Genomic DNA, 15385 nt, shown 5'->3' with positions numbered 1-15385 from the left:
CAATGATGTCACAGATGCATGTCATAATGACAAATGACATTACCAGCAGAGATTAAATTGCACAATATATCTTTAATGACATCATCTCTTGAAGAGGCCATGAAATTCCTACACCTCTTCATAAAATCAAAAATATATACAAGCACACGAGTTCAATGATTAACAGTTTCTACAAAAGTAGATGAAGCATGCACTTTGCCACATTTTCACAGGTTTGGAATTCAATAAACTGTTTCTGTAAATGGTGCAAATGACTGCCAAGTGATTTTATCTGCTAACTGTAAACCTAGCCTTATGTAGGATTGATGTTTACAATACTGTTAAGGTTACTTAAAGCATTAATCCAGTTGTAAGTACATTTTATCAGCGAAGCCACTCAGATGATCTTTGCTTGTAGATCTGGTTACAGGAGGAAAAATCATAACTACCTTCATAACACACAATTACATAATGGGAAAATTCTTTCCATTAATAAAACTGTACTATCTGTTCAACATCTGACATACAACAACATGATTTGTTGGAATCTGTGGGTTGAAAGGCTACTAGGTTTAGTGAAAGAGCTTGATTCTGCAGATTCCATGTTGGAACCAATGGGTGGCCATGTAGCCATCTACTTCCTGTTATAGTGTACTCTTTTATGGGCTAAATTACATTTAGAGAGAGAGCTTATTCCACAGGTGTTGGAATATTTGATATATTGATTTTCATTAAGAGTAAACATCTTCTCATGGTCAGGTCACCAGGGAGTGCTCTAAACAAAGGATTTTCAAATACTCAGGTGTTAATAATGCCTTACGGGTTCTCACTTTTATATCTTATCTGTGACAGAGTGAGACATGCTGTAGTATTTGGCTGTAAGACAAACTTTGAAGCCATACAAAAATCTTTGTGAGGACTCCATGAACCTTCTACAACTGCACTAGATGGCATGTGAGTAAATAACTGAACAGGTTGCATTATTCAACAGTTTGATAACTGTATACAGGGGACAATTACCTCCCTGGAAGGATCATGAACCCTCTTGAAGGTTCAGCTGGGCAACTCCATATGCTCTGTGGACAGCTGTAAAGTGAAAGGTCACTGTTAATAATGACTCCGTGGTCTTATTACTCTGTTAACTTTTACTTGATGTTCATCAACAGAACACAAGGCTTTTTTTGGCTACTAAATGTCAAAATGCTGCATATTTTGATAATGAAGGTAAGATCAATGTATTGAGCCACTCATATGCAATATTCAGTGCTATCTGAAAGGACATGGTGTCCATGGGCTTAAACAGCTATGGGCAAACATGGAAAAATATATATTTTTGCTAATTTGAAAATATGTATACAATCTAAACATGTCAACAGTAGAGTAAGTACTTATTACAAATCTTATTTATGTTTTCAAACAATGAATGCCCTTATGAGGGCAGACATTCTTATGTGACCTTTTTTAGAAAGCTACGTCTTGTAAATAATGCATGGTGAGGGCTCAACTTATGAGATAACATCCTACTTTGCATGGTCAGATCACAGTCCAATTCACTTAGAACAATAGTCATGAGAAATACCGTCAAGTCTGAAAATCAACAAAAATGCCGATGCCACTGATTGTTCTTTTTTAAATATCTGTTTCCTACACAAGCATTACACAATCAAAGAAAAGTTTTAAAGGATATTTTGGGACTTTCATGTCTTGTTCTTCCGAGGGTGGCCTAATGGTTAAGGTGTTTGCCTTACAAACACAAGGTGCAGGGTTTGAGTCTCACAAGGGATAATTGGCTAGGCTTTAAAATGGCTCGCAAGGGCAGTTAGCTTAGTACTAATCTATGAACTAGTTCACAAGTCAGCCAGTGTGTCCCCTGACTTGCAAAGGTCAGTTAATTGCTCCCAGTGGTCATCAGGTTTATTCACCTAACGATGACAACAGACGTAACCAATTTACAACCCCAGGGAAGAGAAAGCATGCAGCTTTATATAAAACAGAGTTGAGAATTTTGTACTTTAATACTTTTATGACCTCTGTGGGTGAGAAATAGTAAAAGAGCTACAGATTGCTTGCTCTGTTTGTTTTCCTTAGCAACAGACTTTCAGATGTAATAGACAAAGTGATGCAACAAAGACGACAAATTCCTATAAAAATGTCATGTCAGAAACAGTCTGGTAGGAAGTAAATCAATAAATAGAGCTTCATTCTTCAAACAAAATCACAGACGGTGAACACACAAAACATATTAATCTTCCTTCCACAATGTAGTAGTTACATCACGAGAGGCAGAAACTTTAACAAAAGTACCAATATACCACTCACTCTCAATTATTTTACAAAAACGTAAAATTCAAGCCAAGTGCGAAACATTATAGCAACTCTATAATTTAAACCTTAAAGAATGTTGCAGGCTATGTAGTCTGGCAACCACCTGCCACCAATGCTGAAAGCCGAGCTAAGGAGGATGGGTTAATTATTTTTGGCTCATGGGAAGATGGTGAAGAGACAAGCATTCCTACTGCGTAATCCAGCACTAAGCATCCATTAAAGGTAAACTCCACCTTCGCCTATAGTTTAACACAACTTTTAGGCTGCTTTTCTCCTTACAATATGATTCTAGTGCTATGTAGGCACCTGAAACCGGTTTGTACTTTATAAAACTTTAATTTCCTCACTCTTGTATTAAAGGAAGCGAAGAGACCACCAATTTTTTAAGCTTAATTTCTCACATAAATTGCAGGGGAATTTGTCTACAACTGCATGACATACCACAGACAGACAGAAATGTGTAGTCAGAAGCTCAGGCTGCTGTTAACACGACAGAGAGGTGTGAAACTGTTTTTCATTGTCTTTACTGCAGAGGGGAAAATAACTTACACTGATTCACAGCTGCTTACACTATAGCCCTGCCTTTCATAGCAAAACAGAGTAATTAGATCAGGCAATGGTTCAAAGGCAGTTGTCACCTCTTTTGACAAATTTACATAAGCAGCATCACAGTACTGAAATGCTAAGCTTTAAACTTTACTTGTTTCTTATTTACGCATTTTAAGATGACTTGAATGTAGTATCAAAGATGTATAACATTTACAGAAAAGTCAGAAGATAATTTACAAGAAAAAAATATCGGCACATTTACCAAAGTGTAGGGGAAGGGGGCTGTCAACTCATCTTGAACTACAAAAAGATACTTCGAACAAAGGCCTGCAATTTATCAACTGTTCTGGTTGCATCTGTATAATTCCTTAGTATACTATAAAATAAGCCCTGAGATACACACAAATGATGGCCATTCAAATAATAAGCAGCCCTGTTTTAGACAGTATATACTATGACAGTGACTGTCACTAATCCTATTACATGTCAATGGAATGGGAATACACCACTACTTCCTTATGTCTAGCATGACTCATATAAAGCAGACTTAAAATGGATTATTGGAATGAGAAAGGCTTGAAGAAAAATAGGATCCCGCTGATAAGTCCAGCTCCAATGATAGCCATTTTGCAAAAACATATTAAAATTATATAAAATGCAGCCAGAGTGATTGAGATGTTAAAATAACGCAGAAAACAGAGTCTAAGGCGGAGATGAAGGTCCAACATATCCAGAGTCAAAGACATACAGTTCAAATAAATATAACTTAAATCATGGATACTTATAAACAGTTTAATTATGCTCACCTGCTCCACTTGCCCATTTTGATAGGTGAGGATTCGTGTAACATTCTTGAATTCTGCATATCGACTGACATTTGATTTAATAAGCAGATCCACTAGTGACCCACGAGAAAACAGGAACTACAGAAGAGAAAAAAAAAGTTTTTTTTTCAAAATTAGGACAAGTTAGGCACCAGAGTTAATACTGTCACAGTATTCATGCTTGGCCAGTGTGACTATTTCATTAAAACAAATATGACAATGCTACAGAACAATCTGGTTTGTTTTCTTATTGACAAGTTGCAAACCAATTACATTAGTTTTCTTAAACTATCCTCTTACCTCTATGATGATCATCTTGTTGTGGATGAGTCTCAAATGATGCTATGGCATTAGTATTAAACACTGCTTTAAGGATGTTTCAGAACTGAACACAAGACAGAAGGAACAAGTCACTGCAATTCTTTAGGGCATCTCAAACATGATGAAAAATAACCTTACTTAAACCAAAGCCTTTCCCTAGTCTCTTTTCATGTAACCCCTAGATTTATCATGCACGGATATCATTAAAGATGGCTCCAACTCTTCCCGATAGCACACATGCACAGCACTCGTGTTGCTAGCTGTCCATATTTATAATCAAGCCCATACGATTGTAAGAGGCAGTTCAGGGAGATAGGGTAAAGCAGCTACTGTCCTGCTCTCCTGTCACCAGAGTAGAATATGCAGCTAAATCATTCTGACATGACTCCTGACAGAGTCCAAGAGATGACAAGAAAAGTGCTCAAAAATGACGCAGTGTGGCAGGATATCCCTACACACAGAGGCATGCCTGTTGTATGAAATGGCATAGCAATGTCATAGTGGGGAACCACAAGGACAGCAGCATGAGGAAAGTACAGTTGTGTACACTTACCATAAATGAAGACATTCGAGTTTATTCACTGTTGCAGTCATCACCTGTAGGTTTATCCCTGCTGTGGTAGCCCTCGGCCAGCCAGAATACCAAAGTCAATGTTTTGCTGTTACCTGTAGTATGATGTCAGGACTATTTATTCTGTTGCATTTATAAGTGTGTTGTTAGTAGCCTGATTAAATTGTAACTGTTATTCTAAGCCTTTTCGTTTAAGCACTTGGGCTTCAGACCAGTTGTTTTACATTAAGAAGGTTTGTGGTCTGCACTCTTGTGGGAGAAGAGGCTAGACTCTGCCCTTCTGAGCTGGGAATTTCTGGTTAAAGGCTTACTGTGCCTGCTTATTTGAAAGATTTCTTTCTGAAATCGGTACACCGTGTTTGCTGTAGCATAGACTAGATTCAGGCCTGCTGAATCTAGCTTTGTTTGTGTAACTTGAGCACTAATCCAGGCCATCTTTTTTGGAGAAGGTTCCCCTGCACCCTAGTGGCAGGAGTTTGCAGTTAGAACTTCTCTGATTGAAGACTGCTGGAACAGGGCTTAGTTTTGAGCTCTTTTACTGGTTAATTAGGTAATTTTTTTTTAAATCAGTTTGTTCATTTTCTATTGTTATATATAAAAAAATTGCACATTATTCACCTATTTTTACTGTATTTGTGCTTCTTCCTACTTCATTACTTTATTTTCCTTTTGCTGCATGTTCTTAAAAGTACTTAATTGCATTTATTCTGCTGCATTTATTACTGCTTGTTAGTAGCCCGATTAAAGTGTAATTGTTATTCTCAGCTTTTGGTTTAAGCACTTAGGCTTCACACCAGTTTTGCATTAAGAAGGTTTGTGGTCTGCATTGTTGTGGCAGGACAGGTAGCTTACATCCTTCTAAGTTGGGAGTTGCTTATTGAAGGCTTACGGTCTGTTACTCTAAAACTGTATTAGTTCTGGTTTAAGCACTTGGGCTTTGGGACAGCTATTTTACATTAAGAAGGTGTGGTCTGCATTCTTGTGGAAGGAGAGGGTAGAATCTGCCCTTTTGAGCTGGGAGTTTCTGTTTAAAGGCTTATTGTGCCTGCTTATTTGAACTGTTTCTGAAATTGGTACGCCTTGTTTACTGTAGCACAGACTAGACTCGGACCTGCTGAATCTAGTTTTGTTTGTATAACTTGAGCACTAAACCAGATGAACTTTTTTGGAGAAGGTTCCCCTGCACCCTAGTGGCATGATTGTGCACTTAGAACTTGTCTGATCGAAGACTGCTGGAATAGAGCTCAGTTTTTAGCTTTTTATTTGTTAATTTGTTTAAATCAGTTTGCTCATTTGCTACTGTTATATTAAAAAAAATAAATACACTTTATGCATCGCCTTAGCTAGGGTTAAACTATTCCTGGCACCATAAAGTCTGCTCTTTAAATTTTCCCTTAGAACTAGCCAGTTTTTTAGTTTTAGCACTCAAATATGGTTCTTTGAGCTCAGCACTTGTCCAGAACTCATAAGCACTAAAGCTACAAATTACTACAGCACTCAACTTTCCTCACTTGTCTAGAGGAAAACAGTTTTTAGTACTTAAAATGCACCTATCCAGGCATGTCTAATGGGAAGCTCCCAGTGCTGTCTTCTGTCTACCTGATGAATCTGGGCATCTTGTGGCAATGCAGCAATTGCCTCATGTACACATACAACCCTCTCCTCCTACCACCCAACACTACAACCTGAGAGAGATGCACTTATATAGCCAATGTGGAAGCAAAGCTCTCTTCACCCAAGACTGGACTGGACTACACAGTCATGAGAAGGTAAACACTTGCACCACACCACACTCATCACATAGTCCCTCAAAACCTACACCACCAAGGCACGCACATAGAAATACATAACACACATCTACATTTGCGGAGCCTCTCAATGAAAATCTGCTCAATCAACAGAGACCTCCAAAGCAGAAACGCAAGCAACCTCCACCCCTCCCAACACAACCCAAATGACACATAGCCCACAAACTCAGTGTGCTACTCAACCACAGCCCATAAGGCATAACAATGTACCCAACACTCTAGTCATAAGTGACTCTGTAGTCAGGCACACTGATCCACTCACCATGCTGAACAAGGAGAAAGTTACTGTCAGCTGCCTTTCGGGTGCCAGGATCCACCACATAATGCACGCACACAGTTCACTCCACAAGTACAAATATGACTAAGTCATTGTCCAAGTTGGTGTGAATAGCCTGAGATGTACCTCACTGGACTACATGAAAAGAGACATGGAGAAACTCTCCAATCTTGTAGCACAGGCAGGTATGACCCTAGTCCTGAGTAGCATCCTGCCATCACCCAGAATGATACCACAGTACAAGGACAAAATGATTGGCCTCAACAATTGGCTAAGCTTCTGGTGTCATTCTAAGGGAATCCAGTATCTGTCTGCCTGGGATGACATGACCGACAAACCATGATGCTATGCCAGAGATGGCCTGCACCTGTCGCCCTTGGGATTACGGATACTGGCTAAGGCTCTTGCCGTCCCTATAGTGCCTTTTTTAGGCAAAGTTCAAATGACAAATTCACCACCGTAATAAGTACAAGCAAGCAAAATCTGAGGGTAATGCTACTCGATGCTAGAAGTCTAAACCTCAAAATCCACTTACTTGAACCACTCCTTAAAATGGAGAACATCGACATCTGTGCACTGACAGAGACCTGGTTCAAGGCTCCAGAGAGCACCTCTGCATTACCAGGCTATAATTCATACCACACCTTTTGGCCACCTAACCTGGATAGAAACACTAAAGGCGGAGGAATGTCCATCTTCATTAAGGATATCCACACCTCCAGGCTAGTCGCTCAGCAGAATGCATCCAAGATTATCCAAGTGTAACTAACTCTGGGCAAGACCACAATCCAAATTGTAGCTTGCTACAGATCCCCCACCATGCCCCAGGATTCCTTCTTCTCATTTCTTGATACACTGGAAAATATTAGGGTACAACCCAACACCCTAATAATGGGTGATTTCAACCCCACCAATAACTGGAAAAACTACTCATGTAGCAACTCTCTTGCTCAACATTTTCTGGAATTCATAAATTCCAATGCCTTGGATCAACTTATCCACCCCCACTAGGAGCAACAATATCCTAAACCTGGTCATTACCAGCATGGGCGACCAGTGTTGCACACCAGAGGTCAATTCCTCCTTAGTCAGATCCGACCACAAGCTAATCACCCTAGTCATCCACATCCCGCCCCCACCCCCATTAGGGAAACCACCGTAAAAAATGTCTCCAAAGCCAACTTCAAGCTTCTCAAGACAAAAGTGACAAACTTCACGATACCCATGCAGATGGACAATAGAGGTACGACTGTTGAATCCTACATAAATGCACTTTATAAGCACTTACACAAGTGCATGGATCGTGTTATCCCTAACAGAACCAAGATGCTATGCTCCAAAAAAAAAGGAAGCCAATCTGGTGGTCTCCTGTCATAAACTCTACAACAGAAGGAAGAAACTGTTGCAAAAAAAAGTAAAATCCCATGATTGGATGAACTCCCTGGTCAGCCTCAGTAACAAGCTGAGATCCCTCAAAATCCTCCAAATCTGGTTACAAAAACAAAATCGTCACTTATTCTAAAGACAACCACAAAGCATTCTATAGTTATGTCAAGAATCTCAATGGCAACACTCAGATCTGCTCCGAGTTACAGCACAATGGTACTAAATATACAGAACCAAATGATATTGCCAACATCCTGGCAGATAGGGTCAGTGCTAACTGTACCCCCTTCTCACCCCTAAAGGGCCCATCTCTATACCGGAAGAATGCAATGTTCCTGTAATCATGGCTGCACAAGTAAAACCACACTCTCCAAAGCCAAGAACACAGCATCCATGGGACCTGACAACATCCCAGGCTGCATTCTACATGAACCACAGAATGAACTGGCACCGCACCTAAGTACCATGTTCAATCATAGCCTCACCTCAGGCTTTGTGCCCACTGAATGGTGCACAGCGACGGTTATCCCACTCTACAAAGGGGAAGCCACCATGGACCCCAGGAACTACTGCCCCATTAGCCCGATGACCCTGGTCTGCAAGGCTATGGAACATATCATCATGGAACGTATAAACAAAGACATTGGTAAACTCCAAACTCTGGAACCCACCCAGTTTGGGTTTGTAAAAGGCAGATCATGTCTCCTAAACCTGACAAACAACTTTGAAGCAGTCATCAAAGCCATAGACGGGGGTAAGGTGGTTCACCCAGCCTATCTAGATCTCACCAAGGCTTTCAACACCTTCCCCCACTCTGGAAGTAAAGATGAACTCACTAAACTAGATATAAATCCCTATGTCACAAGATGGGTTGCCAACTGGCTCACAGACAGAACCCACACTGTGAAAGTAGACTCCAAATCCGGCTTCAGACCAGTGACAGGTGGAGTATCACAGGGTTCAGTCCTGGGTTCTCTCCTGTTTGGTATCTACTTCTCTGAAGTACAAGCTAACACAGAAGGTCTTTGGCTAATGAAGTTTGCAGATGACTGCAAACTAGGAGCCATAATCGAAACTCCTAATGATGTGGACAGCCTACAAAAGGGCCTCACTGAGACAGATGCCTGGGGTCAAAGCCATGGCCTCAAGCTCAATGCCAAAAGGTGCACTGTCATCCCCTTTAGTAAAAACTCTGTACCCATGAACTACCACATAGGCGGTACTCGACCTAACACTGAAAGTATAAGAGACCTTGGGACACAGGTGGACAGTAGTCTTTCCTTTGATGATCACATCGCCACAGTAGTCAGGAAATCCTTCTACGTGGCATACCTCATCACAAAAGGTTTCTCATCCAGGTAAAAATGAGATCATTGCTCCCATCTACTTGTCACTCATTAGACACATTATAGAGTACAAAGCCCCTTTTGGAATGTACCTCACAAGACATCTACAACTGGAAAGGCTGCAGAAATACCTCACAAAGAGGATTACTGGCTTCAAACAGATGCTCTATGCAGACCATCTCAAAAAACTCCAGCTTTACTCCATTGCATATCGCCTACTCAGAGGCAATCTCTACCTAACATACAAAGCTATGTCAAACCCAGAGCTGTTGGACATGTTCCACTTAAAGAAATCCCAATCCCTCTGAGCTACACGCTCAAGGGACCTAAACCTTGTCACCACAATAAACAGAACATGCTGGAGGGATATATTCCTGTCCCAGAGACTTCCCATACTCTGGAACAAACTACCTATATCAAAGCTCCTCATTAGCACTCCAAGAAAAATCTTGATGATTGGATGGAAAAAAGGAAATTCACCCCGGGGATCACTTCTGTGGCTCTGCTTAACAGGGGCACAGGAAAATAATTTTCTTGGGTGGCAAAAGCCAGGGTACCTTTTTGGCTAGGCTTATACAGGCCTAGAGCCAATAGCTTAGTACCTACCTATGAACCTATAAAGCAAGGCAGTCGACATGCAAGGAGGTGATGCTCTCTAGTTCAAAACTTGTGCAGCTGGTGGTTGAGGTTCGAGGCAAAGAGGTCCACCTCTGGGGTCCCCCCACTCCTGGGTGATTTGCAGAACGATTTCTCTGTGGAGCTGCCATTCATAGGGGGTCCAGTAAGTTTCTGCTTAGGTGGTCTGCCAGTGTGTTGTTGATCCCTGGTAAGTACTGGGCAATTAGGTGTACCCCCATGGAGGTGGCTGTGAACCAGAGACTCATGGCTAACCTGCACAGGAGTTAAGATTGGGTGCCCCCCTGCTTGTTGATGTACCACATTACTGTGGTGTCTGTTTTTATAAGGAGGTCCCCTGGCCTGAGATGGGGTTGGAAGAAGTCAAAGCATTTTGCACTGCCATCATTTCTTCCTGGTTGATGTGTAAGTAAAGTTGCTGGGCATTCCAAAGCCCTTGGGTACACCTGCCTGCTAGTTAAGTGCCCCAAACTATGTCTGAGGCGTCGGTGGTGATGGTCTGGCTGGAAGGTTGGAGGGAACACCCTTGTTCATGGCACAGGCCTCTGTCCACCAGAGAAATTCATCCCTTATGCAAAGGATCAGTGGGAGAGTGGTCTCTAGTGACAGAGTGCTGACACCAAAGGTTCTTCAAGTACCACTGAAGTTTTCTCATGTGAAGCCTGGCGAGAGGGATGACAAGGATGCAAGATGCCATGTATCTCAGGGCTTGCAGGACCTTTCTTGTAGTGAGGTAAAGTAGAGAGGCAGGAAGCTCTGCTTTTCTGGGGGTAGGAAGGCCATTAAGGTTGCTGTGTCTAGCACAGCTCCCAGGAAAACAATTTTCCTGGTCGGGTTTTGCTTTGATTTTTTTCTCGTTGATGGTGAACCCTAGGGAAGTTAGGAGTTTCTTGACAAAGAGAAGGCCCTGGAGCAATTTTTCTTTGCTGTTTGCCTGAATGAGGCAGTCATCCAGGCAAGGGTAAATCTGTATATTTCTCAGTCTGCAGAATGCTATAGCCGGGGCCAAGCATTTGGTGAATACTCTGGGAGCAGTAGATAAGCCAAAGGGCAGTGCAGACAACTGAAATTTCTGATTGCCTGCTCTGAAGTGCAGGAATTTTCTGCATGATTCCCTGATGGGGATGTGGAGGTAGGCATCTTTAAGATCTAGTGTCACCAGCCAGGCATTTTGTGTGAGCATAGGCAGGAGGTGCTGCAAGGTTAACATTTTGAATCTGGGGACCATCAAGGACGTTTTCAGTTTGGATAGATCCAGGACGGGGTGCCAAGTGTCCTCTTTTCTGGGAACCAGGAGTAAAAACCTTTTCCTGCTTGATCCAGAGGGACAGATTCTACTCCCCCTGGGATATTAGTGGTTTTACGTGTTTTAATGCCTCTGCCCACTGGTTTGGGGGGAGGTGTGGGTACCTTCTTGGAATAGGAAGTTTGCTGAAGGAGAATCTGTATCCCTGAGAAATGATTTTTAATACCCATTGGTAATTGGTTATAGAGACCCAATTGTCCTTCAAGAGGGTGAGTCTTCCTCCTAGTTTTAGATGAGTGAAAGGAGGGCAGACATGGGAGGGAGAGTGCTTGACATAGAAGCGTGGCTTAGAACTCCCTGCCTTAGAAGAGGAAGTGGTCCATTGTTTGCTTCTTTGCTGGCCCTGGGAAAGAGGCCTGGATGTCCTGTCCCTGTGGGGCTTACCTTGGCCCTATCAGCTGGGTGCAGGGAAGGTCCAGTGCTTAAGAGGGGAAGTTCTTGCTAAATTTGGGTGGTTGAACTTGAAAGAAATCTTTTACTGTTTGTATAGATTTTGCTTTGTCTTCCATCTTTTTAAGCACCTCCTCTGCTTTTTCGCCAAACAGGTGTTCCTTATCTAGAGGTGCATCAATAAGTTAAGACTTGACATGATCAGGGAGAGGTTGTTCCTTCAGCCATGAATGTCTTCTACTAACAGATCCTGTCACTGCTGCCCTGCTAGAGGCTTCTAGGGCATCATACCCACATTGTAATGCGTGCTTAGCTACTTGACAGAGTGTAGTAATTCTGCCAGCTCTTTTGAGGTGGCACCATCAGCAGAGGTAGCAATCATCTGTTTTAATTCTTCCAAAGTGTGCTGTTGATATTTTAACATATGGAACTGACAGCTGAGTGCTCTGATAGCTAAGGTTGCAGAGGTGTATACTTTCTTACCCAATCTGTCCAGAGCTCTGGAGTCTTTGTCAGAAGGAAGAGGATTCTTGGCAAAACTAGTCTTCTCTCCTTTGTGTTTCTCTGTAATGACCTCAGGGTCTGCAGCAGGGTTCCTGTACAAGTATTTGTGAGAATCGGGCACTCTGTAGTAACTGTCAGGTTTGGCTGGAGCAGGCAGCAGGGCATCAGGGGCTAAGTTGGATTCATGGAAAACATCATCCACCACTTTCAGAATAGGTGGGATGGCCAAGGGTCTGTGCTGGGGCAGGTCCAGAAACTCTCTAAGTCATTTGACTGGGGGAAGTCCTGAGATTCCCACTGAAAATGTTCCCTGAGGGAGTGAAGGGTTTCCCCGAACGAGAGGTCCTCTGGAGGGGAGGCAGAGGGGATGGATTCTTCTGCATCTGAATCCTTAAACAGTTAAGGGCTGCTGTTCCTCTTTAAAAGCAGAATAATCAGATTCCTCAAACTCTTGGTCTGTCAATTTCTGGAGAAGGGTGTCTTTTCCTTTTAGGAGTGGGGGCCTCAGTACCTCGGATAAGGGAGATGAGATCCTCTTCCATTTTAAGCATTTGAGCTTGGGGTGGGGGAGCAGTAGCAAGATGGTGGCTAGAAGCAGATTTCCTACGAGTGCCCTAGCTTCTAGGTCTGAGAGAATCAGTCTTTGAGAAACGGTAGTCAGAAGAGTTATTGTTTTCTGTCTAGAATCGGTAGTGCGAATGGCCTCCTCAGAGGACAGTGCCTGCGTCGCGGCTCCAGATCCAACCGAGGCAGAGACCGCCAAAGGCTTGGAAGACAAAGTGGATTTCTGCGGCATACTGGACTCTGAAAGGGTCTCAGCAGAGGCTTGCGTAGAAAGAAAGTCAGGCATCAGAGGCTGCGAAAGCGACTCACTGAATTCTGGAGAACTGACAACTTGCTTAGCGGTAGTGTCATCGGAAGGCTTAGCCTTCTGTGACCTGTCTCATTCTTTACGTTTTTTTTGGAATGTCGACAGATTGTTGGCTGATGGACGCCATATTGAAATTTGAAGATGGAATACGAAAATAATGGTCTACAAAAAGAGGTCTATGTCGAATGGTTCTCGCATTAAAGAGGGCACAGAACCAGCAACGAGGGACGTCATGGTCTGCGCCTAAACAAGTGCAGTAAGAATGAAAGTCTCGGTGTGGGATCCGATTTCCACAGGCAAGAAAATTGTTAACTTTTTCGGACTTCAGTAAGAGGAAGAAAAAAGGGTCCCCAACGGGGTACTTGGCTTTAGACTTTTTCTGCTGAAATTCGAGTTCTGGTTGCGACCGACTGGCACTCATGCGAACTGCTTCTGCTACGGGCTCCACAGCAAGACTGATGTAATGTTGTCAGCTGCCTTGCTTTATAGTACTGACGACCTGAAGTCAGACTACAGGTGATAGCAGCCGTCACACAAAAAATTTGCCTCTGGTATTCGTGCTGGACGAGGGTTACCACAGCAGGAAAAACCCACAGGCGATGACTGCAACAGTGAAACGAAGAACATCTGCAAAGGAAATTCCTTCAAATCCACTTAAAAAGCTGCTGTTCGCCATACCCTACATCCTAAAGAACTAAAAATAAGATAATGAAGGTCAATATCCAAGACTGCCTAGTTATGAGAAATAGGCAGAGGTTCCCTTAACAGTGGTGATTCCTGAGATACGTAGCCTTAGGATCACTCAGAATACCTTACCATCTTATCTTCACTCTGACTATAGTTATGGACCACTTAAGAGACAAATGTCAATTCTCATGCTGACCACAATGCAAAGCTGTCATATTGTATAAGGTGAGAGAGGACTAAACCTTCTTGACTTTGGTCCTTCAGGTAGGCTGACTGAAGCACAGGCAGTTGTAACAATTCCTCATGATACAGTGCCAGTGTACTGCAGTCTACAGATCTGATAATGCAGGAATATTAGTAACTGCACAAACACTTTGGAGGGTCATGTTTCAATACAATGAATATAGGAAATTCTTCTATGACATATGGTAGCATCATTATAGCACCCACAACCCCTCCTGGACATGGGCAGTCATCACTAAATGCAATCTAGTGTACTGACAAGAACTACGGTATTACATTGGGTTGAAACAGCTAGGCTTAAAATGACCTTCAGGTCGACAGCCTAGTAATCTATGATCATATCCTATGATACCTGATCAACAAGTGGATGAAAAGAATAGTGTGGCACGTGGCTTAGGTATGACCTTCTAGTCAACATATGACAAACATGAAGAACACTGTTCCCCAGTATGGAAATCATAAATTTCAAAAATGTGTGCTGAGCTGGAGATACTGCAAGACTAACTTCTCTAACAATTTTCTTGCATTGCACAGACTACTGTGTTATTAGACACTCTTACTTTTTGTGGTATTTAAACCCCATGTTTGAGCTGGTTTGGGCTTGTTTGCACGTCACACACAGCAGCTGCACTGTTTTTAACCCATTGCAAGGTATTCCAGCTAAAAGTTTCCCTTAGCAGCACTTGTGTCATCACCTAGTAGTACTTCTCTTACACATTACACACTTTATCCCCTTAGCTCTTCTCTGGCCTCTATCCCTAAGATTCTGAAAAATATGGATGGACAATTTCCTATGGTTTCTCCTGCCAGTTTTGTTGATATGGGCATCCTGAGACAGTGTAGCAACTGCCTCATGTACACAGGCAACTTTCTACTACCACAATTTAGGAACACAATTTGTGAAAGATGCAATTACATTAAGAACCTAGAGTCTATACTCTCTCTCATAGGCCAGTATATCTGGTAAGGAGAAGGTCGTCAACACAAACACCACAACTCAACCACAACACACACCCACATATGCGGAGGGCCTCAACAAAAACATACCCAAACAAGAGAGACCTCCAAGTCAAAAACACATGCCAACTCCATTGCCCACCACACCACATATAGTCCACACACCTGCATCTCTCAGCCACTAACACCTAAACATAAACCCAACATATTAGTCGTAGGAGATTCCATTGTGAGACACACAGATGTGCCCCTCACCAGGACTAATAAGGAGAAAATCACAGTCAGTTGTTTGTCAGGTGCCAGAATCTGCCATATCACCCATGCACTCAAGTCTGTCAATGGCAGGTATTGTTAGGACTCTGTCATAGTACATGTTGGCATGAATGACTTGAGACGTACCTCTCT

General features: G+C 42.4%; 1 protein-coding gene across 1 annotated transcript in view; it reads right to left on the bottom strand.

Annotated features, from left to right (window-relative positions):
* Positions 1-15385, bottom strand: part of CHM (CHM Rab escort protein) — a 1989252-nt gene that overhangs the window by 1304276 nt on the left and 669591 nt on the right. Inside the window, exon 6 of the mRNA XM_044057753.1 lies at positions 3660-3776. Within this exon, the coding sequence (XP_043913688.1) occupies positions 3660-3776 (117 nt within the window). The remainder of the gene's footprint in view (positions 1-3659; positions 3777-15385) is intronic.

This window comes from Protopterus annectens, chromosome 15.part0 (assembly GCF_019279795.1).
Source record: "Protopterus annectens isolate FY-2018-M chromosome 15.part0, PAN1.0, whole genome shotgun sequence".
NCBI lineage: Eukaryota > Metazoa > Chordata > Ceratodontiformes > Protopteridae > Protopterus > Protopterus annectens.
The sequence above is the reverse complement of the archived record's forward strand: the minus strand, read 5'-3'. Positions and strand labels throughout refer to the sequence as shown.